The 25,195-nt window shown below is 43.6% G+C and overlaps 1 protein-coding gene across 1 annotated transcript in view; it reads right to left on the bottom strand.

Annotated features, from left to right (window-relative positions):
* TENM1 (teneurin transmembrane protein 1) overlaps nucleotides 1–25,195 on the bottom strand; it is a 698,125-nt gene that overhangs the window by 295,022 nt on the left and 377,908 nt on the right. The window contains exons 12-14 of the mRNA XM_033947005.1: nucleotides 24,650–24,835; nucleotides 20,847–20,870; nucleotides 13,100–13,246 (exon numbers count right to left, since the gene is read on the bottom strand). Coding sequence (XP_033802896.1) covers nucleotides 13,100–13,246; nucleotides 20,847–20,870; nucleotides 24,650–24,835 — 357 coding nt within the window. The remainder of the gene's footprint in view (nucleotides 1–13,099; nucleotides 13,247–20,846; nucleotides 20,871–24,649; nucleotides 24,836–25,195) is intronic.

Genomic DNA, 25,195 nt, shown 5'->3' with positions numbered 1-25,195 from the left:
GCTATGTTGCTTGACATAGCCTCTAAGTGGGATATTCAGCGGGAAATAGCTGGTTATACCCCGCTGAATATACGCAGTTAGTTGACTTAGTGCTATTAGAAGCTGTTTCCAGCCAGCTAAATATTTCTCAATATCAAGTGGAAAATCTCTTCCTCTTGTAAGAGATCTAATATTTGTAAGTTTAGTACACAAATTTTGGTTGAAAATCTAATCAGTAGTTTTATATTCCGCTATTTTTCAATTCAGATTCATAGTGGTTTATAACAAGAAGAACCCTACATCAAGAATAACATTCATCGAAAAGTAAGTCTTTAAAACTTTACGAAAAATAATATATGAATTCAAGCTTCTTATATCTAATGGAAGACTGTTCTACGTCTTAACTGCCTGATAAGAAAATGATCATACCAATTGACTCTTCCTAATTACTCTAAAAACCTTTGGAAACTGAAGTTTAAAGCTACAGTTACTCCACGTAGTAATAAAATCAGCTGGAATACATAAAAGAGATATTACTGTTTTGGAGCATTACCATTCAAAGTCTTATATACTAGATAAGATACCTTAAACATAATCCTGTATTTAATCGGAAGCCAGTGCAATTTGCGCAAAAGAAAAAGCCCTTTCAAATTTTCTAACCAAAAAGATTAGTCTAGCGGCTGTATTTTGAAACAACTGTAATCTAATAAGAACCTTCTCAGATGATCCACAGTAAATAGACTTGCAGTAATCCAAACATCGATTGATAAAGTAGCTGAAAACTGGATGGTCAAAAATGGAAAAATACATTTGTAATATGTTCTACAATTCTGTGTTTGATAGGACATATCAATGTGACCTATTTAATTTATTAATAATGGGCCTGATATTCAAAAGGATTCAACTGGGCAGGAGAGGCTCCTGTCCGATTAAACCTTGCCGAGCTGGCCCTCTGCAGTTCTGATGAATATTGGCTCTGAGTGTTATAGCACTGTTCAGTTTTTGCCAGGTTGGTCCATGGGCAGAACCAGTACTTAACAGGTTAGTGGCAATATTCAGTCCTCTAACCAGTTGTGTAAGTGAATAAAGAGGGTCCACGGGGTTGACCATGGATGGGATAACAGGGGCAGATGGTGACTGGCAGGCGCAATGGGATGGATTTGTACTGATTTGAGGGGATTGTGTGTAGCAAAAGGGAAGGAAAGGATGCTGGGAGAATTTTATGTTGGTGGGTTTTTTGTGAGGAGATTCGGGTGGTGGCTGGCTGAGGCAGGGAATCTGGGTGTGGATTGTGGTTATTATTTTCCCCTTCTCGGTGCTGTGTTTACGAAGTTGACACTGGGTGGTACAGCGTGGGAGGTGGAGGTTGTAAGATGGTGGAGGAGTTTGTGTTTGCGTGACTTGGGGGGGGGGGTGTGAGGGAGTTTGCAGCAGGAATAAGGAAACTCCAGGTGGCCTTATGGATTAAAAGTGAGTGGAAAATAGGATGAATACTGGAGGGTATTTAATTTGTGGTAATATGAAATGGATTAATAATTTGTTCAAGCATGTGTGGAGAAGGGGAGGCTAGGTTGACACCAACTAGCTGCAGAAGGGAGGGGATGGATCATACTGGAACGATTTTCTCATTAATTGTTGCTTGCATGCTAATAAAGCTGTGACCACGTTTGCTCCGAAGTTAATTGTTTTGTGTATTAATGTGAGGGAACGAGAGGTTGCACGTGCCAGTGTTAAGTTAGGATAGTGAAAAGACCGTCCTAACATTATCCTCCAAGCTAACCGTACACCAGTCGGAATATCAGCAAAAAACAGCTGTAAACGAGATATTCAGTGCTGATGCCAGACAAGGCCCCGGCATAAACTATCTGGGCTCACTTCAGCCCATGGCTGAAAGAAGCTTGAAAATCATTGACCATCTCTGTCTGACTTCCTGCTGTCCTGTACATTGACGTTGGTGGATGTCACATTGTTACGTCATTCTCTTGAGAATGTCCACAAAACATTAAGAAGAAGGTCCTCGCCTCACAACGCAAACAGTACAGAGAAAGAGGCAAGGAAGACGTCCTGTCAGCCAAAAGGATTATCTTTATTCAAACTAAAGGTCCCAACAAGGATCCAAGTTTCGGAGTGTCTAAACAACGCCTTCCTCAGGAGTCAACGTATGGCGTGCTGATTGAAAAACATAAAGAGGCATGCGTTGTTTGAAATTTTGCTTTATGAGGCTACGAAAGCGCACCTCTTTATGTTTTTCAATCAGCGTGCCATACGTTGACTCCTGAGTCAGTGTCCCCTGGGGAAGGCGATGTTTAGACACGCCGAAACTTGGATCCTTGCTGGGACCTTTAGTTTGAATAAAGATAATCCTTTTGGCTGGCAGGACGTCTCCCTTGCCTCTTTCTCTGGACTACAAAACATTAAGACCACTTTGCTCGTGCTTCAAAGTACTTCTTGGTTCTCATAAGTGAACACTAGCAATGTCTCAATGAGTACATGTAGCAGTACACAGAGCTCTGTTTCCCACAAACTGCTTCCTTATTTCACAACACCACCAATACGACCAAAGAATGAAGTTAGAAAAGATTTTCCACTGCTGATTGAGAAGACAAAACTTCACAATAGCCATTTCATAAGACCTTTCCATATATATATGTTCACAACTTTCTCATCTAACATTCACCAAATACACATACATCATGGCCAGAGAACAACAGTATACGGCAATAAAATGTCCATTTGGGGAATGCAAGGTCAAAGAAAACTAATTAAGTTGATTTCTGTTATCATTACGTTGTTATTTCCCCTTCACAGTTTCCCCTCATGCTTACTCTCCTCTACTCTTTAATTAATCCTCAAGCTTATCAATTTTCGTAGAAGTAGACATGAGGCATCTCGAGGGACAGTTTTCAGCAAAAGAAATATGGTCAAATTTTCCCTCTTATAGTTTGTATTTACAGAAGAAACACAACATCTAGTAGGAATGCAATGTATTATACTGGAGCCTTTAGAGACAGAATTATTCCTGTGTTTTAGAAGGCAAAAACAGTAAACAATTAATACTGTTTGAGTCTTAATTCTTCCACCTCTGACCTTTTATTTATTTATTTACATTTCTTATGTACCGCTTCTATTCGAAACGGTTTACACATTCAGATATTCTAAGGACCTTCTATCATCTTCTATCAAACTGCGCAGAGAGCCAAAATGAATGGCATGCGCTGCTCCCGCTGCTCATAGGAACCATAGGAGCGTCGGGAGCAACACGGCCCATTCAGCGTGGCTCAGTTTGATAGAAGAGGCCCTAAGTATTTCTCCCTATCTGTCCCAGTAGGCTCCCAATCTAAGTATGGAACCTGGGGCAATGGAGTGGTCTTGCCCAGGGTTACAAGGAATGGTGTGGGAATCATAGAAACATAGAAATAGACGGCAGATAAGGGCCACGGCCCATCTAGTCTGCCCACCTTAATGACCCTCCCCTACCTTTCTCTGATTTTCCACGGAATCGAACCCACAACCTCAGGCCACTCCTCTTTCTTTCAAAGTAACAGTGGGAGGTAGTTTTATAAGGATTTTTTTTTTTTGCGTTTAAGTCTGATTTACATGTTCATATTTAAGATTGTCCTGAGATCTACACACATAGAGGCATTTTCAAGTGGAGGAGGGTTAGCGCAGTGGGCTGAGAACCAAGGGATCTTAGTTCAATTCTCACTGCAGCTCCTTGTGACTCCTGGGCAAGTCACTTAGACCCAAATTCTGTAACCAGCGCCTAAAGATAGGCACCTATTTCGGAGGCGCCCGACTAGATAGGCGCCTATCTAAATTGAAGAACAAGCTCAATGAAGCTTTTTAATCACCACTGATTGAAACATAGGCGCACATCAAAGAAAGCGCAATTCTGTAACAAGGCGCCTCTACAAATTTAGGCGGCCACATAAATAGGCACTATGGCCCTGATTCTCTAAAAGTGCGTCCCGATTTTAGGCAGCTGTAGGCGTCCTACAGCTGTCTAATCAGCCAATCGGGATGCACGTTTTAAAAAAAAAAAAAATGCTCCCCAGGCAGGCCGCCTATATTGAAGGCGAGGCCCGCAAGACACCTAGGCCCTGATTCTGTATAGGACGCCCGGGAGAGGCGTCCTATTCAGAATCGGCCTAAACTAAACCCCGATTCTGTAACCGGCGTCCAGACGCGGTTAGAGAATCGGGTTAGATTAGACACGGCCCGCTACACTTATCGCGGCAAGGGATCTCTCTGCCGCTATAAGTATAGCGGGCCGTGGCCCCCTGACCGATCACTGGCAGGAGGGTGCCCAAACCCTCCTGCCCGAAGACGCACCCCCCTCCCCGACACTACCGACCACCCCCCCCGACACTACCGATCGCCCCCCCCGACAATATCGGTCGCTGGCAGGAGGGTGCCCAATCCCTCCTGCCCGAAGACGCACCCCCCCCCGGCGCTAACAACCCCCACTCCACCAAACCTGTTCTTACAGATGGGTCTTGCACGTCGAGCAAGCAGGCATGCCTCATCGAAATGAGGCGGGCCCGCCCCTTCCCGGCCCATCCCGCCGAAGCCTAAGGCCTGATTGGCCCAGGCTCTAGAAGCCTGGACCAATCAGGCCTTAGGAATAGCGGGTCCGCCCATCCCTACTAAGTCTAAGGTCTGATTGGCCAATCAGGCCTTAGATTAAGTGGGGATGGGCGGACCCGCTATGCCTAAGGCCTGATTGGTCCAGGCTTCTAGAGCCTGGGCCAATCAGGCCTTAGGCTTCGGCGGGATGGGCCGGGAAGGGGCGGGCCCGCCTCATTTTGACGAGGCGTGCCTGCTTGCTCGACGTGCAAGACCCATCTGTAAGAAGAGGTTTGGTGGAGTGGGGGTTGTTAGCCCAGGGGGGGGGGGTGCGTCTTCAGGCAGGAGGGATTGGGCACCCTCCTGCCAGCGACCGATATTGTCGGGGGGGGGGATCGGTAATGTCGGGGGGGGGCGGTCGGTAGTGTCGGGGAGGGGGGTGCGTCTTCGGGCAGGAGGGTTTGGGCACCCTCCTGCCAGTGATCGGTCAGGGGCCACGGCCCGCTATACTTATAGCGGCAGAGAGATCCCTTGCAGCGATAAGTATAGCGGCCGCGTCTACTTACAATGTAGACCAGCATTTTGCTGGCCTACATTTTTAAGCTTCTCATCTACTAGGGAGACGCGTAGGGCCGCCTAGGTTCAGCCTAAGGCCCTCCTAAGGCCCTTAGACGAGCTTAGGCATCTTGCGGGTCTCCCTAGTCTCCCGGAGGCGCCTTCAGGCCTGCCTGGGGAGCATTTTTTTTAAAAAAACGTGCATCCCGATTGGCTGATTAGACAGCTGTAGGACGTCTACAGCTGCCTAAAATCGGGACACACTTTTAGAGAATCAGGGCCTATGTATGTTAGGCGTGGGCGTGGCTACGTGTTAGGCACCTTCTTACGGAATCACTGATCTTAAGCGTGCTTAAGCGCTCGGATGGGTGCCTAACTTTTAGTTGTACCTAGAGCTGTCCTATTTAATGGGCGCCTCCGAAATAGGTTCCGCTCAGCGCAATTCACTAAACAGCGCCCAATTTTACTTGAATCGCGCTGAACAGTGCCTAATTAGGCGCCTAACTTTTGGGCGCTTCTTATAGAATTTGCCCTATAACCTTCCATTGCCCCAGATATAAAATAAGTTCCTGTATATAATACGTAAACTGCTATGATTGTAACCACAGAAATGTGGTATATTAAATAACATCCCCTATATTAAAAAAGCGGCAGGGTATCAAGCTTTGAGTGAACTGTAAACTATACACACGGAAACTGACAAGATGATGAATATTTTTATATACACTATGCACTGGTGTTACCAGGAACAGGAGTAGAGGCTGCTGCGGCTGGATCAGGTTGCTTCTTCGATAAAGTATGGGTGGGCAACCTTGATCCTCATGGGCCACAACCCAGTCAGGTTTTCAGGATTTCCCCAATGAATATGCATAAGATCTATTTGCATACAACGGAGGCAGTACACACAAATGGTTTTCGGGCCTACCAAGTGGAAAAATCCTGAAAACCTGAGTGGGTTGCTGCCCTCGAGGACTGAGGTTGCCCACCCCTACTACAAAGGCAGATAGGTGCCTATGTTGCCTTTCAAATTGGCATTAGAAAAATGTTTCCTCATCAAGAACATGCCCAACATCCAAAAGTAGCACAACATGAGCAAAAGGGAAGATCAATTACCATTCAAAGTTGAATAAATATATATATATATCTATTCAACATAAAGATGTGAGACCTAACTCAAACAACCTCATAAGAGCTTCTAAGAAATACTGATAAAAATTAATCACTTTCAAAGAGAATTTTACATTGCGTATGTCTGTATGAACTTGGTAACAACCCCACTGGTTATGAACAACTCTAACAAGGTGGGTATGTCATAATGCTTATAACTCTCCTATAACACACCACCCTACCTTCCTCTAAACCAGGGCTGTCAAAGTCCCTTCTCGAGGGCCGCAATCCAGTCGGGTTTTCAGGATTTCCCCAATGAATATGCATGAAATCTACAGTGGAACCTTGGTTTACGAGCATAATTCGTTCCAGAAGCATGCTCGTAAACCAAATTGCTCGTATATCAAAGGAAGTTTCCCCATAGGAAGTAAGGGAAACTTGCTTTGATTGGTTCCACCTCCTCCTCCCCTGAGGCTACCGGCGTTGCTCCATTCCCCCCCCCCTTGAGGTCACCGAAGCTGCTCCATACCCCTCCCCGCGATCCAGCATCCCTCCTGCGAACCGACATCCTCTCCCCGCTCGCGTTGCCCCCCTCCACCGCGATCCTACATCCCCTCCCCCCGAGGCACGGCAATGACATCCCTTACCCCGACTGGGCACCAGTGCCGGTGCCCAAAGATCCTCCCTCTTCTGGTGCAGCCTGGGCTGGGCAGTGCATCGGAGATCCTCCCTCTTCTGGTCTGGGCTGGGCTTTACTGGCTTTGAGCATTTGAGAATCTGAGAATCTCGGAGTGAGCGAGACCAGAAGGCTTTGAGCATGCGCAAATGCTCTAAGCCAGTCCAGCCCAGCCCAGCCCAGCTCAGAAGAGGAAGGATCTCCGATGCACCGCCCAGTTCAGGCCGCGCCAGAAGAGGGAGGATCTTCGGGCACCGGCACTGGTGCCCAGTTGGGGTAAGGGATGTCATTGCCGTGCTCGGGTGGGGGGATGTAGGATCGCGGGGGGGGGGGGGGGGGATACCGGATCGCTGGGGGGGGATGCCGGATCGCGAGGAGGGGGGGGGGGGGGCGCTCGTACAGCGAGGCAAGCTCAGTTTACGAGGCACCAAGTTTGCAAATGTTTTGCTCGTCTTGCAAAACACTCACAAACCGGTGCCTCGTAAACCGAGGTACCACTGTATTAGCATACAATGAAAGCAGTGCATGCAAATAGATATCATGCATATTCATTGGGGATATCCTGAAAACCCGACTGGATTGTGGCCCCTGCTCTAAACAAAACAACAGGTGCTATGCCAAAGTCATTTGAGTCTTGCCAGCACTGGGTTTGATCGATACCATCCAAGATAAGTGTTGCCAATGCTAGGTTTAGTGCTACTGTTTTAACTAATACTAACAGCAATAAGTAGTTGGCATAGCACCTGTTGTTTTGTTTAGAGGAAGGTAAGGTGGTGTGTATTTGATTAAAGCCATGGTCCCAGGATGGGGATTTGAAATAACATGTACTGGAGTACTGTGTTCAATACTGGTCGCCGTACCTCAAAAAGGATATGGCGGTACTCGAGGGAGTGCAGAGGAGGGCGACTAAACTGATAAAAGGTATGGAAAATTTCTCATACGCTGACAGGTTAAAAACGCTGGGGCTGTTCTCTCTGGAGAAGAGGAGACTTAGAGGGGACATGATAGAAACCTTCAAAATCCTAAAGGGCATAGAGAAAGTGAATAAGAACAGATTCTTCAAACTGTGGGGAGCCACAAGCACTAGGGGTCACTCGGAGAAATTGAAAGGGGACAGGTTTAGAACAAATGCTAGGAAGTTCTTTTTTACCCAGAGGGTGGTGGACACATGGAACAGGCTTCCAGAGGAGGTGATAAGCCAGAACTCTGTACAGGGGTTCAAGAAGGGTTTGGATAGGTTCCTGGAGGATAAGGGGATAGAGGGGTACAGATAGAACTTGAGGTAGGTTATGGAAATGGTCAGTAACCACTTCACAGATCGCGGACCTGATGGGCCGCCGCGGGAGCGGACCGCTGGGCAGGATGGACCTCTGGTCTGACCCAGTGGAGGCAACTTCTTATGTTCTTATGTATGTTATAGGAGATCCTATGATCTGAGTGTTATAAGCATTATGACATATCCACCTTTTTAGAGTTGTTCATATCCAAAGGGGTTGTTACCAAGTTCATACAGACCTACGCAATGTACAATTCTCTTTGAAAGTGTTTTGGCGGTGATTCATTTTTATCAATATTTCTTAGACGCTCTTATGAGGTTGTTTGAGTTAGGTCTCACATCTTTATAGTTTCCAGAGGGATCTTTATGTTGAATAGATATATATATTTATTCAACTTTGAATGGTAGTTAATCTGCCCTTTTGCTTATACTGTCCCTTTCAAATAGGCGCCTTTTTGTACTTCTCACATAGGCATCCTGTAAACTCAGGTCCATGCGGTCTAGCTGAAACTCCGCATGTAGCATATGGCAGCGCCTCTCAAACCCGTTCCTCAGGGTATACCCAACTGGTTGGGTTTTTAGGATAGCCTCAATAAACATACATGAGAGAACATTTGCATAACATGGAGGCAAATCGCTCATGATTTTTCATTGCGGCTATCCTGAAAACCTGACTAGGCTGGGTGTGTCTTGAGGGCTGATTTGAGAAGCAATGACATATGGCATTCATACCTTCTCCGGGTAAAAAGTTGTTTCCAGCTTTTCTCTGTAACCTTGCTCAAACTTTAAGAAAACACAGAAAAAAACTATCTGGGAGAGATGTCCTTCTAAGGTTAATATACTGAGTTACCCATGGAGGTGCGAAGTTTATCAGGGATACTGCAGTTTAGGAAGATGTTAAAAACCAGGCTTTTGAAACAAGTGTTCCTGTCGTAATCTGTGGTTTCAGTTTTATGCTTGATATGTCTTTTGACTGATTTTACTCTAACGCTTGTAGTTGTTTTGTTTGTTATAGTTTATTTTTTAATGTCATTTGCCTTTTTAAAAATTATTGTGTGTTATTTTATTATGCATCTTGTACAGTTGTCCACCTAGAATTGCAGGATACGCGGGCTATAAATTTTTTAAAAAAATTGTTTTGTATGACCAAATCCCAATTTTATGAAGCCAGAATATGGATGCTTACATCTGCAGCATATTTCTAGGGCAAGGGGACATGGTCTGGATATGTTTTTGGTGGTCTAGAGAGAAGCCAAAAGATGAATGTCCAACTTCAAATGCAGAAGGGAAAGGGATAGATTAACCTCAACAAACCCTTTGACGTATGAGGCAATTAAATGTGGAACATTGCTGCATATTAAGCCTCCCATGGATCGCTACAAATGCAGGCTTTTCCCAATTATGACAGGGATCGCTATCCAAATGATAACCCGCAATTGGAAAAATTGTGACCGCCTCAACTTTCCTTTTGGTGGGCCAATTTATGTTTAGGTTACAAATATGAAAAGATGAATGCTGGTATGTTGGGGCATAGCAATTTTTTAAATTTGGTTTGGGGCCCGTTGACATCTTTTGTTTCTTCAACAAAAGTTGTCTTTTATTTTATTTCATTTTTGTTTATTTTTATACATATCCAGGATGGGGTGGGAGGGGGGGAAATCTTTTTGGTTTATTTCTTTTTTTAGTTCAAAATTTTTTATTGAGTTTAGTATATAAAGTACATTCTTGATTAAATTGTTGGATGGGAAAGGAGGGATATTTTTCTTCTGTATTGTTATTGATGGAATTTAAGTGCTTACGTTGATTATTAATGTCTGTATAATTCCTAGCACTTTGTATTAGTTTTGAAAATTAATAAAGATTTAAAAAAAAGGGGGGGGGGGAAGGGAAGGGATATCCATGTCCAAAACAATCAATGTCTGTATTTAGATCTGGTATTTTTTGGCACATCCAGGTTAAAGAAAGGTGCTCCAATGGAGCAGTTCTCCTCTAGAGGCAGTCTCAATAGGTATTTTTTTTTTGTCCCTGGAGGGCTCACAATTTTTTAAATGAAAAGATTACAAACAGCTCTAGGGGATCTGAACCTGTGACCATCAGATCTCTAATCAATAGGTAGGTGAAGCAGGGATGGGGTGGGGTGGGGGGAGGGAATTCCTACCTGGAGAGGAAGGGAGACATACAGGCAAAGCACAAATTGTTGACTTTCACTGAAAATATACGGTCAGTTTTGGACAAAACCGAAACCATGGCTGTAGCCTTTCAGCCGAAAACGAACAGAGGCAGAACAAGGATTTGGGGCCAATTTTGGCACAGTAATAAAAATTCGCTCTGCCTCTAATATGGGATACCCAAATAAACTGTGGCATAAGTTAGAATGTTCCTTAAAGTCCAGAACTATCTCATATAGGCGTTTATCATCTGGACTCTATATTGTTAACATCAGTAATAAATCTCAACAGGAAGCCTCAGCCCCACCACTCCACCGCAAAGCCGCTTTTCAAATTGCGGGAAAGCCTTACGTGGCGCCTCATCATTGGCTGTCTCACCTTCTTGATAGTAAACTTTTCTTTGTTCTGCTTTTTATGTGCTGAAATTATCTAAAAAAAATTTTTTGTTGCATAATAGCATTTCCTCTAATAAATATATATAAATATAAAGTGCCACGTAAGGCTTCCCGCAATTTGAAAAGCAACTTTGCGGTGGAGTGGTGGGGCTGAGGCTTCCCGTTGAGATTTATTACTGATGTTAACAATATAGAGTCCAGATGATAAACGTCTAATATGGGATAGACAGCCAAGATGATTTTATAAGGCTAGTGTCCTTTGTAGAAAACCAGACTAAAAATTGCTACTGACCTAAGATTTTGTGCACGGCAAATTTAAAATCTCTATACAGCAGAGGTAAATTTAGTAGCACCAGTTCTACAATGTTCTTCAAATCTGAGAGCATTTCTTTTTGTAAAGTTTGTGTAATGTCTTAACATAATTGTCCATACTGAGACAGTTCTGCAAACTTTCTACTTGATGAGTGGCTAGTGGGAAGATGCTATTTATGACAGTGACATCAAACCTGACCTAATTTAAGTAGCATATGAATTGGTTTAATTAGAGCCGGGTTTCTACATATCCTCAGCTCTATTTTTAATGTGCAGGCGTGAGGCCTTTCCTTATTTGCCCTACCTTAATCAACAAAAAGGAGCTTTTTCACTAAGCTCCATTATGTAAGCACTACCAAACTTAGACCTACCGAAGGTCCATCAAGCCCACTATCCTTTTCCAACAGTGGCTAATCCAGGTCACAAGCACTTGGAGAATACCAAAAGAGAAAGCTCGTAGATTCCATGCTGCTTATTCCAGGAATAAGCAACAGATTTTCCACAAGTCCATCTTAATATTTTTTATTTTTATTCAGTTTTCTATACCATTCTCCCAGGAGAGCTCAGAACGGTTTATATGAATTTATTCAGGTACACAAGCATTTTCCCCTGTCTGTCTCAGTGGGCTCCCAATCTATCTAATGTACCTGGGGCAATGGGGGGATTAAGTGACTTGCCCAGGGTCACAAGGAGCAGTGTGGGTTTGAACCCACAACCCCAGGGTGCTGAGGCTGTAGCTTTTAACCACTGCGCCACACTCTCCCGTGCCCTGCCCTAACAGCTGTTAAAACCAGAAATGTGCAGACATAACCCAAGCTGGGTACCTAACCTATCCCACTTTTGCAAAACTGCGATAGTGGTTTTTTAGCAAAGGCCGGCGCACTGAATACTCTGCGCTGCTCCCAACGCTTATAGGAACTCTATGAGTGTTGGGAGCAGAACAGAGCATTCAGCACGCTTGCCTGCGCTAAAAACTGCTATCGCAGTTTTGTAAAAGGGGGAGAAAGGTAGGGGCAGGAGCTAGGTATGACATGGGTTGGTCAGAGGAGTGGCTGCTGTAACAACTACCACACAGGTTTGCATCACATGCTAGCTGTCACAACTGATGCATAGGGAGAGGTATGGCCAGTAGGAAAAAGGAGGTATTGATGCCCCTGTATAAGACTCTGGTAAGACCTCATTTAGAATATTGTGTGCAATTCTGGAGACCATACCTTCAAAAAGATGTAAAAAGGATGGAGTCGGTCCAGAGGAAGGCTACTAAAATGGTGTGTGGTCTTTGTGATAAGGCGTATGGGGACAATCTTAAAGATCTCAATCTGTATATTTTGGAGGAAAGGCAGGAGAGGGGAGACGTTTAAATACCTATGTAATATAAATGCACATGAGTCGAGTCTCTTTCATTTGAAAGGAAACTCTGCAATGAGAGGGCATAGGATGAAGTTAAGAGGCGACAGGCTCCGGAGTAATCTAAGGAAATACTTTTTTTACAGAAAAGGTGGTAGATATGTAGAACAGTCTCCCGGAAGAGGTGGTGGAGACAGAGACTGTGTCTGAATTCAAAAGGGCCTGGGACAAGCATGTGGGATCTCTCAGAGAGAGGAAGACATAATAGCTACTGCAGATGGGCAGATTAGATGGGCCATTTGGCCTTTATCTGCCATCATGTTTCTATAATTGGAGCATTTACCTCACCGGCCTGCAATAGAAAGGTCTACCGTGGTTTGATAAAAGAAGTTCCAAGTAACAAGTGGCACCAAATAATAGAATTTTCTTATTACTGATAGTTTTTTTCTAGTTTTATTTTTATTGCTTGGCTTTCAGGATCTCCTTCTTATTGTGAACTGGAGAAAGATTCTTGATTATTTTGTATAGCATGGGTGGGGTTTTTTTAATACTGTATATTGGTAGAATATTTTTTTTAATTTTATTTTCCTTATTGGAGCTGAAAAATTAAAAATGCAGTAAAGAAAGAAAAGAAATTGCAACACTCTGGATTATAACCATCTGTCAATAGCAAAAGGAATGTAGACCTGAAAAGAGAATTTTGCTGCCCGTGGAATACCTGCTTCATTATCCTGACTATCTCCGCACATGAGTTCCATGATCACATTACACCCTGCTCCACTCCAGCCGGCTTGACATACGCAGTGCCACTCATTCTGATCCAGGGTGCATTTCCCATTTCCATTGCACAGACCTGGGCAACCATCTAGGAGAGACCACATAAACAAAAATTACTCCTACTGCATGCCTTTTATTCCTAGAAATAAATGTTTTTTTTAAAAAATGGTTAGAAAATGATGGGTCCATCATTCTAAAACAGCTGGCTTTCTACATTTCTGCCCCCTTTCAGCCAAACTCAAAGATCCTAAGGGGCCCTTTTATGAAACTGCAGTGCATTCTTATGTGGCTATGTCCCCACGTGTGAAGACTGTTTTTACTACAGGAGTAAAACGGCTGCTTCTTCTCTTATTTTGCATTAATGACCATGAGCAAATTTTCCCATTAGCGCATGGCCATTAGTGTGCAGGTCCCTACCGTCACCTATTTTGAAAGAAGTAAGGGCTAATCGATGCTGCATGCTATTCGATATACTGCATGTGAATCGATTAGAATGCAGCAGTGTATTACATTGCATTAGAGATTTCTATTCTGCCATTGCCTTGCGGTTCAAGGTGGATTACAAAAGAATTACAAAAAATGTATTACAAGAAGAAGATATCTGGTATTTTCTAGAGGAGATGAAGAGTAGATGAGGTTGCTTTGGGGAATCGGGAAGGTATTGGGAATTGGGAAGGAGCTAGTGGTATTAAGTCGTTTGCAGGAATTTTTTGAAGAGTAGCGTCTTTATTTCTTTTCTGAATGTTTTGTAGTCTGGGGTCATAATTAGTAGATTGGAGATTTGGTTGTCGAATTTTGCTGCTTGTGTGGCTAGGAGGCCATCATATAGTTTTTTCTGTTTGACTTCTTTGATTGGAAGGTGCATGAATGGAGTATGGGTTTTCCTAAGTCTTGTTGATGTAGTTTGGGTGAAGCGGTTGTTCAAGTAGGTTGGGCTGTCGCCGTTTATGGGTTTAAATAGTAGACAGTAGAATTTAATAGTATTCTTGCCGGAATTGGAAACCAGTGTGAGTTGAGGTCTCTGTGATGTGGTCGTGTTTCCTCAATGAAAAGATAAGTCTTAGTGTTGTGTTTTGGATTGTTTGTAGTTGTTTTATCATCGTTGCTGGGCAGGGGAGGTAGAGAATGTTGCAATAGTCTAAGAGACCTAGGACTAGGGATTGTACCAAGATTCGGAATTGTGTTCTATCGAAGAATTTTTGAATTTGTCTTAAGTTTCTCATAACTGCAAATGATTTCTGTATTGTTTTATTGATTTGTGGTTGCATGGTGCAGCCTCTATCTATCGTCATTCCTAGTAGTTTTAGGGTGGGTTGAATGGGGTAATTGATTGAGTTAATTTCTATATTGGTTATGGTTGGGACTTTGTTATTTTCGAGGAGGATGAATTTTGCATTAACTGATTAGTACAGATTATTTATTTATATATTGACTTCGTTTTCTATCCCGCCCTCCCCAAAGAGCCCAGGACGGGCTACAGGTCAGCATACACAAAATACAGTTAATAGGTTACAATTTGCCACAGTTACAGTACAAGTTTTTATCCTAACTCGACACATACTAGGGATAATACCAATATCTATAATATACAGCTTACAGGTTAGTCAAGATTTTTCAATTCAGTTTAAACTCCTCTTGCTGACTTACAAGTGCATTCGCTCTGAAGCCCCCTGATATCTCTCCTCACTCATCTCTCACTATGCTCCCCCCCGTGATCTCCGCTCATTGGGCAAGCTCCTCCTATCTGTACCCTTCCTTCCACTTCCAACTCCAGACTCCGTTCCTTCTTTCTTGTGGCGCCGTATGCCTGGAACAGGTTACCTGAATCAATACATCGTGCTCCGTCCCTGGCAGTGTTCAAATCCAAGCTAAAGGCCCACTTTTTTGAAACTGCTTTCAACTCTTAACTCCCCCTCACCGCTGTCAGATACCTATACCTGCTATAACCTCCCCAATCCTGAAATGTCCTGTCTAAATTTGATTGTAAGCTCTTCTCAGCAGAGACTGTCTATTGTATGTTAAAATGTACAGCTCTGTTTACGCCTTTCAGCGCTATAGAAATAATAAATAATAGTAGTAATACAAGTTTTTATCCTAATGGGGCACAGGTCTTTGTGGGAGGGGGAGTTAGTGAACAGTATGGGGCTCATAATCAAAAAAAAAGTCTAAAAAGTGGCCTAAATGGGTATTTGGAGCCTGATCGTCCAAGTACCCATAATCAAAGCTGGTTTTAGACGTATCTAAAACCAGCTTTGGCCTTTCCCCTGCCTCTAAACGCCTAGAGCGAAAAGAGGTGTTTTTAGAGGAGAGGAAAGGGCGGGCAGTGGGCCGACCTAGACCTAGGCGTGCAGCAGGTATAACCAAAACTTTAGGCAGGTTGCCTAGTCGGCACTTATACGTTTTGACTTAGACCAAGTCAAAACAGGTATAAGTGCCGAAAAGGGGCCGCTGAGCTGATCGTGGCTGCTGTGATCAGCTCAGCGGCCCCAGCAACATGCCTACCCTCTACAGCAATGATCGTGGCAGGAGAGATCCACCCTTCCCCCCCCTCCCCGACAACGATCAGGGCAGGAGGGAGCCCAAGCCCTCCTGGCCCGCGGCACCTCCGACTCCCCGACTATGTTCAGGGCAAAAGGGAGCCCAAGCCCTCCTGCCCTGGCGGCACCCCCGACCTTCCTGACACTATCGGGGCAGGATGGAGCCCAAGCCCTCCTGCCCCACGGCACCCCCAAAGTCCCCAACAGGATTGGGCAGGAGGGAGCCCAAGCCCTCCTTCCCTCAATACAAGGGCCCCCCCGAACCTCTGATCACCTCCCCCCGTTGACCTGCGACCCCCCCTTACCTTCAGAAACGTTGGTCGGACGGACAAGTGCCAAGCCCGTCCGTCCAACAGGCCAGCCATCCGTTGAATGGCTGGGTTAGGACCTGATTGTCCCAGGCGGCTCAAATCCCGCCCACAGGTGGGGCCTGAGATGCCTGGGCCAACCGGAATAGGCCCAGTAGTGGTTTTCTTTATTTTGGACATCCGCGGAATGTAGAGGCTTTGTGCTTCCATGATAGTATTTTTAAGTAGGGACCATGCCTGTTCCACCGTTATGACTTTGCCCATCTTTTTCTTGATCTGTTTTCACCATGGCTCTCATGCTGTCATATCTTTGCTTTTTAAAGTTTAAAGTTGTGGTTGAGGTTTTGGTACCTTTCCTTTTCCCTTTCCCGATATCAAGTTTGAAGTTGATCATGTTGTGATCGCTCGTCCCCAGCGGTCCTTTGCCGGACCCGTAATGCCATTTAGGACCAAGTCCAAGGTGACGTTTCCTCTCGTGGCTCTCCTACCATCTGTTCCAGGAAGCAGTCCCCTAGCACTTCCAGGAACTTTGCCTCCTTGCCACAGTTGGAGGTTCCCAGGTCCCAGTCTATGACTTATTTTCTATAGTTTCTTCTTTGTTGAACTTCTTTCCAGTTTCAAGATCAGAGCTAGTGTATCATTTAAAAGCTGCTTTGAAAACTCACTTTATTACACAAGCTTTTTTGGGTCAGGCAGAAGCACCAGGTTGACTAGGTTGGCAACAGTACTTTTTATCTTTTATTTTAACTCTTTTACTTATTTTGCTCCTTTCCTGACTTTTGACAATTTATTGTAGCTTTTTTCCTACTTGTATCTAGTGTTGTGAACTGCTTTGCATGTACCCATTGAAAGGTATATATTAAGAAATAAATACACATAATTCTGAGTCTTTACTGAGTGGTTAAAAGCAGAATATCTTTTTACACAAAACAGGATAACAAACAAAAATAGGCGTGATTAAAAGTCCCGCACGCTAAAGCCGCTAATGCGGCTTCGTAAAAGGAGCCCTAAGTTTCATAAAATACTCATAACACAAGCAGTCTCACTTCTCATCTTTTACCAATGCAAACAACCATCTCTGCCTCTCATTTCTCACTTCAAAAGAAACGAGGAAGATGGCAGCTTTTCGCATCAAAGGACTGAAGAGACTCCAAGCAATAGGCACATTAATGACATTTTAAAAATACCAAAGTGAGCAGCAGCATTATCAAAAAATTTACTTGTGCCAAAACAGTTCCAGGTTTACCAGTGCACACTAAATTCTTCACCCCCTAAACTGTAACGTTCCCTCAGGTTTTTTTTTGCAGCGTAAAAGCATAGTAGAAGGGCAGAGCAAGGATGACAAGCAAACATTTTCTATACAGCAGTGATATTTAGCTGCCATACAGATAATACTTATAGGCAATCCTGATGGAGCGTGCTGTCCATTAATTCTATAAGGACACCTGGAGGAACAAGTTTACAAGTTACAAGTTTATTAGAATTTGATGGATCGCTTAATCGGTTTGCTAAGCGATGTACAAAATTATTAAAAGAAAAGTGTGAATTACAAAAAGGACAAACCAAATGACAAAATTCTTAGAGACAAGACAAACTTGAGTTGGGAGGAAGGGGGGGGGGGAAAGTTACAATTCTATTTAGAAGAAAAACAAAAAAGGAAAAGAACGAAAGGAAATGGGATAGTTAAAATTTAAAAATATTAAGCAAATTTAAAGTTCAAGTATTATAAGCATCTTTAAAAAGATAAGATTTTAATGATTTTTTAAAGGAGGAGAGGTCTTTTTCATTTTTAATATAATGTGGTAATGAATTCCACATTGGGGGCCCATTACAGAGAACATATCGGATCTTCTCGTGCCTACTATTTTCAAAGAGGGCATAGATAAGAGATTTTGGAAGGATGACCTGAGTGGACGTATTGTCTTATGGGGTATTAACATTCTGGCTATGGATTGAGGTTCATTATAGGTTAGGGTTTTAAATATTAGCAGCATGAGCTTAAAAAGGATGCGATGATTGATAGGGAGCCAGTGAGAATCGATCAATAATGGCGTGACGTGGTCATATTTCTTAGCGTTAGTTTAATAGCTGTATTTTGGATAAGTTGAAGTCTTCTTTTTTCTTTTTGGGAGATGTTAAGTAGTAGTGAGTTGCAGTAATCCATTTTAGCTATAATCAGTGAATGTATCAGAATATTAATCGATTTGGGCTCAAGAAATTTGGCGATTGACCGTATTAAACGCAATTTATAAAAACATATTTTGACTATATTATTGATATGTTTGTGGAACAGTAGTTTATCATCAATTATGACCCCAAGAATTTTTAAGGTGGAAACGGACTCTTTAGGGCGAGGACTGTGTACTCTTATTTTCCAAAAGTACACATTTTCAGGGAAATTCTATAAACAGTGCCTAAACTTAGGCGCTCGTAGGAGTCCCTGATGATGCCTAAGTTAATTGAGAAACGCCGTCAGAAACAGCAAAAAAATGGCAGTGTTGAAGCGCCTGCTGACGCCTAAATATAAGGTGACTGGCATCGCGGCTAGGTAGCCGCTTTAGTATGCGGAACGCCAACGCCTACGCTGGAAGTAGCATTAGGAGGACTAAAGTGGCTACCTAGCCACGATTCACGGCAAGACAGGCAGCTGAAATGTAAGTCTGGAAAAGCCTGGCCTACATTACGCTTCCCAAAAGCTGACAGGAAACTGGAAAAGCAGGTATAAGCAATCTCAAAATGGCCGCGAGACTGAGAGAAGCGCCCAGCTAATTAAAAAAAGGAACAGTGCGTGATAACGTCACCACTGGTGTGGTGCGTGACTCGCTATGCACAAAACATGGGGAAAGGCGCATTTTAAATAGATACAAAAAAAACTTTTAAAAAAGACTAAAAAATAAGTTTCCAAAAATGCTAAAAGTATACAATGTAACATGTATATCCATATACTAGGGCTTCCAAGACAAACTTGACAGCACAATCTCTGATAGACAGGATAAAATCAGTAAAAAAGGTTGCCATTCCAAGATTGTGTTTAAACCCGTGGAGGGGCATAATGAAAAGGGACGTCTAAGTCAATTTGTGTCCAACTCGCAAGTTGTCCAAAGTGAAAAAACAGCCTAAGACACATTTTCAAAAAATAAGACCTGCTGATCTGATCGTCTAAGTCGCTAAAGCGTCCATCTTTATATCACATTTCCGTCCAACTTTTCGTCCAAGTCCAAAACGCCTAGAACAAGCCCTGTTGGACATGGGAGGGGTCTGCAAAGTGATGGACTGAACACCCAGACATGCCACCTAAATAGTGGGGTACCTTACAGGGCACTGCTGTGAACTTCACAAAAAGGGTGTCATGTCTTCTCCTCCCTACAGCTCCCTTATACGTTACGGTAAGCCCCCCCAAACCACCTCCAGAATCCCCTAGACCCACTTATCTACCACCCCAATAGCCCTTAAGGCTGCAGGAGCCACTTATATGCCAGCACAAAAGGGTTTTGGGGGTGTATAGGGGAGTGCACATGTTTCAGTATCAATGCAGTGATTACAGGGGCTTATGGGCATGGGCCCTCCTCTCCATGAGTCCCTAACCTACCCCAAAGATGACTTAAGCTGCCTCTGTGCTGGACGACTAGGCTTTCCTATGCCAGGCGGCCAGGTGATGATGGTCTGGAGGCTGAATTTTAAAGGTGTGATTAATATTTTTATGGGGGGGGGGGGGCGCGGTGATCACTGGGATAGTGTTTGGGGGTCTGTATTATGTGTTTGCAGTGCTTATCTGGTGACTTTAGGTGGGTTTTTGTTACTTAGCTTAGCTGATCGTGGCAGGGCATCCCTCCCCCGATCAGATGACCTGGCAACGGCTTCGGGGAGCATTGCCGTCTCAGCTGATCAGGGATAACTTCCCCTTGCTGCGATCAGCTTATGGCTGGTGCGGCCTGACTTTAGGATCCCAAGGTGACATAAATAGGTGGATGAAATGTAGGCCAGGGTTTTCCGGGCCTACATTCCAACCGCCTGTCTTGGCTGAATCAGGGGCGATTTTGTAACCAGCGCTGTCGAGTGATTGACACACAATCGGTGGTCGCTTTTAAGGCAGCCTCCGACATATGTGCCAGTTACAGAATCTCGGCCTTTGTTTTAGTCTAATAAAGCACCCTTACATAAAAAGGTTGATGCAAGATGTGCAAGGACTTTCTTATTAAGCAACTTTCAAAAAAAGTGTAAAGTGTACTTTTGCTTTGAAAATTAGTGCAGAGTCAGCAGGTAAAAAGTGACCAGAGACTTTACAGCTATGCAGCTAGTTTAGTTTTGCAGTTTTCAGTCATTTTATTTTCAAACATGCTAAGTTACTGTCTAGTATTCCTTTTAATATCCTGATGGTGTGATCTGGTCCCATAGAGTGTCCTGCCACTGGGAAATTTTGCCGCCTTCATAATGTAGAACCTCTCTGGGCATTTTATTTTTTTAACTGACCTGTTCATTTTGTTTTGACCTGAAAACTATCTTAGAAATGTGTTAAACTAGTCCAATAAAAAATATCACCGTCCTCCTTTTTTTTAATAGACTTATTTCCACACGGCAACCATACTACCTAATCTAAAGTGATATACTTATCCTCTAGTTTTGCAGAAACTGAATAACTTGCCCTTAAATGTTATTCATTATTGCACATTCATAAGCCAAATATAAAAAATGAAAATTTTTGAACATATTTTCCTTTTTGCAAAACAAAATACTGAACATTCTAGAACAGAAAATTAAAAACAAAACAAAACTATATACATGCCTGTCACAAAATTGTCAAATATTTTCTGCCTTTCTTTGCAATGAATATATGAACACATACCTCTAACAGCATCTAAGTAGTGAGCTAAAAAAGGAAGATGAGAAATGGTTATTAATAAATTATTTGTGGTAAAACCACCCACAGTTTGCATTACGCTACAGATTTCCATTCTTCTTGTCCTAAGAATCCATATGCTTATGAAATGGAAAACGGCACAATTATAAGGATTTCACAAAAAGCATATTTTTGCAGACAATTTATCAGTCAATAATGTATGTCGACTTTTAGAAAAGACATAACAAAGTATTCATAAAATATTCTAAAATATTCACATTGGGGTCCTTTTATTAAGGTGCACTAAATGCCAAGGCGCCCATAGATTTAGGATTTAGGATTTAGTGAGCGCTAAATTGGTTAACACGCCTTAATAACAGGATCCCATTATTATTAAACTTCACAAATCACTGCATTTCTATGATGGATTTGTTAGCTTCCAACTTTTCATCACCTGCCTTCTCTGGATGTTCTTACTGGAGGGCACAGAACTTCCAGTACAGGGAAAGCACAGGCGAGAAAGTTTCTTCTAAGGCTGGAGTTTGCAGGAGTTTGCTCCTAAACATGCTGTTCTCACAGCATTAGCCATGTATTATTAAAAAGCCTGCTAAACCAGGCCACCATCCAAAGGAAGACTTGTTTTTTCTTAATTTCCAACTCTTTATTGCAAATAAAAGTGAAACTGATAACTTACTGCATGCAGACAGCTGAAAGACAAGAGTTCTGCTTAGGCAGGATGAGTCCAGTGGCGTACCTAGCATATGTGACACCCGGGGCCCATCATTTTTTGGCACCACCCCCCTCCCCATCTGTACGAAAAACATGATTTTTAGTAACAAGCCACATGTCACACATGAGTACCTAGGAAAAGGCAGCATCTTACATATTGCAGTGAGCAGTACATCAATACACCCATTGTAAAACTAAACAAGCCAGACCAGTACAGATCAATCCTACACCGTCAAACCTAACAGAAAACCATGTCTTTCGAACACACAGAACACAGAAAACACCTTTGCCTAGTATGGAATATGTCATCACAAACTATCCCCTCCCCCTTTTACAAAACTGAAGTGTGGATTTTAGCCATGGTGGTAACAGCCCTGACGCTCATAGAATTCTGAGCATCAGAGCTGCTACCACCACGGCTGGCGCTAAAAAATGCTCCACAGTTTTGTAAAAGGGGGGATAAAATAGAAATACATAGACAAAGGTTAAATTGAACCAGCAAGAAGCTGGACTCTGCATAAAATGCAACACCACAGAAACAGTGACATATATCTCCTAAAACAATAAATAAATAGAAAATTTTTGTTCTACCTTTGTCTTCTCTGGTTTCTGCTTTCTTCATCTTCTTGTTACTGTCTTCCTTCCATCCACTGTCTGCCATCTCTCTGCCCCTCCCTATATGGCATCTTCTCTCCTTCTATGCCCCTTCCAGAAACTGTATGCCTCCCCCTTCCATCTCTCCTCTAGACCCCCATCATCTCTAGACCTCTCCTCTAGGCATCCATCATCTTCCATCTGTTCCCTCATAGTCTGGCATCTTTCTCCTTCCATCTCTCTTTCCCTCCCCCCTGTGGTTTTTAGCATCTCTCTCTTTTCATTTTCTCCGCTCAGATCTGATATCTTTGTCTCCTTCCCCGTTCTCTGGCATCTCTCTCTCCTCTCTCTATTCCCTTTCCTTCTCTGGTCTTCCTTCTTTATTTTCTGCTTCCGTCTAAATTAAATTCTTTCTTACTATGCAGTCCTCAGTTTCCCTCTTTTCACTATGTCTACCCACAGCATGCCACCCCTTTCCTTCACCCCTCCACTATCTCACTAACTCTATCTTCTTCCCCCATCCAGTATATGTCCTTTTTCTTTATCCCTCCTTCCATCCAGTATGTGTTCTCTTTCTCCACTTCCATTCAGCATTTGCTCTCCCTTCTCCCCACTTCCATCATCTGACCTCTTCTCTCTCCCCTTTCTACCCACTTCCATCATCTGCCCCCTTCTCTCAATCTCTTCATCCACCACAGGCCCATCTTTCTCCCTTCCTCACCTTTCCGATTTTGGCAACAAGATCTGCAACGCCCTCCCCCTTCCCGGACAACAGGCCTGGTCCGACAAACCTCCCTGCCCTGTGGCCAGCGATGTCTAAACTGCCTTCATACAGCAGCCGGAGCATTGTAGTTGCATATGGCTGCCGTAAAGGTCGTCTCTGATGCAACTTCCGGTTGTGTCAGAGATAACCTTTACGGCAGCCACACGCAGCTTCAACGCTCTAGCTCAGGGGTGCCCACACTTTTTGGGCTTGCGAGCTACTTTTAAAATGACCAAGTCAAAATGATCTACCAACAATAAAATAAAAAAAAAAACACAAAGCACACTGTACACTGAGAAAATGTTAATTTTCATTCCAATTCTGGGTTTTTTTTCAAAGAGGTCAAGGCAGATGACTCTATGCACTGTCACCTCAGTAACAACCATACAAAAATAGACAAATATACCCCCTCCCTTTTTACTAAACCACAATGGCAGATTTTAGCGTAGGGAGCTGCGCTGAATTGCAAGGGCTGCTCTTGACGCTCATAGGCTCCCTGCGCTAAAAACCGCTATTGCCGTTTAGTAAAAGAGGGCCATAGTGCAAAATATATACAGCAGATATAAATTCAGACACATTTTGATCACTAAATTGAAAATAAAATCATTTTTCCTACCTTGTCTGGTGATTTCATGAGTCTCTGGTTGCACTTTCTTCTTCTGACTGTGCATCCAATCTTTCTTCCCTTCTTTCAGCCTGAATGCTTCCTCTCCTCCAGACCTCATTCCCTCCCCCAACTTTTTCTTCCTCTCTCCCTGCCTCCCTTTCTTTTTTCTCGCTTCATGCCCCCTTACTTTTTTTCTGTTTCCCTTCTGTCTCCCTGCCTGCCCCCTTTCTTTCTTTCTCCCTGCCTGCCCTCCACTAAGCCACTGCTGCCACCATCGAGGAACAGGCCCCAAAGCCGCGGCTGCTGCCGCCCCAAGCTCTCTCTGCTTCCCTGCGTCGGGCCGACCAGCATTCCTCTTCCCGATGTCAATTCTGCCGTTGGAGAGGAAGTTCTGCCCAGCCAGGCAGCGATTGGCTGGCCCGAACTTTCTCTCTGACGGCAGAATTGACGTCGGGGAGAGGAAGGCTGATCGGCCCGGTAGATCGCCAAGGCAAAGTGAGTCTATCACGGAGCCCGTGATGGGCTCCGCGATCGACTCACTTTGCCTTGGCGATCGACCATTTTCCGGTCCTGGCCAGCTGTGTACCCCCTTAAGGCTGTACCCGGGGCGGACCGCTTCCCCCTTGGTACGCCACTGGATGAGTCCTTGAACGATGATAATTAATTGGTTGATAAACTAATAGATTGAAGGAGTCGATGTTAGTGTCTGAAGAGATGGAATATAAATTATTGCAGAGGCGAAAGTTGTGGGAAAAGGTTATCTGTCTGTTTACTGGAGAAAAGCAGGGTTCATTGCAAGAAGGATGGAGTATATTATGGAGGATATTAGGCATCTGTGGGGTAAAAGAGAGGATACTTTCTCTAGAGGAGAAAGACGGGCAGAAACTGAGGACAGCTTGCTCTTGAGCCAAGATGGAAAATTGTGCTCTGCACAAAAGGGGTACAGAGAACACCCACATGGTTAGAAACGCAGCATATCAAGAATCTAACAAAGAATATTAAAATGAACAAACGGACAGCATAAAGCACAATTAAAATAATGAGGTAAGCTTGAGATAAGTGCTTTATTATTCTCACAGCTAGTCATAATTTTCCATTTAACTAAAAGGTTATTACCAATGGTGCAATGATTTCCTTCCCAGCCAGGGCTACATTCACATGTTCCATCTTTGCAATGGCCGTGCTCAGCGCAGAGTGGGTGACATGCACGCTCATTGCAGTTTGACCCTCCCCAGCCTTCCTCGCACTGGCACGCTCCTCCAGAACACACGCCATGACTACCACAGTCTGTAGCACATAACTCTATGAGAGAGAGAGAGACTTCATTAGAAAATGCACTTGATGACATGGCTGTGAAATGGGGTGGACCTTTGGATCATATCTTTTGCCTAATACAGCATCAGCAGTTAAAGAATTTGGAAATTGGTTTGTTTGGTTTGTTTAGTCCCTCCAGCAAAAAAAAACCCCCCAAGATATTCCTCCGTCACAGCTGTATATATAAATTAGCTCATTCTATGCAAATCCAAGCTGACTTGTTTCATTTATTTCTACGATATTACAATTCCAAACCACAGTGTTCTACTTGACAAGATTTCGAAAATTAACCTGTAATTAAAACCACTTCACATGGGGAACTGAACAATAAGAGGCTGATAACACAGT

Source organism: Geotrypetes seraphini, chromosome 5 (assembly GCF_902459505.1).
Source record: "Geotrypetes seraphini chromosome 5, aGeoSer1.1, whole genome shotgun sequence".
In the NCBI taxonomy this organism is placed as follows: domain Eukaryota; kingdom Metazoa; phylum Chordata; class Amphibia; order Gymnophiona; family Dermophiidae; genus Geotrypetes; species Geotrypetes seraphini.
This window is presented reverse-complemented; position numbering and strand designations above follow the sequence as displayed.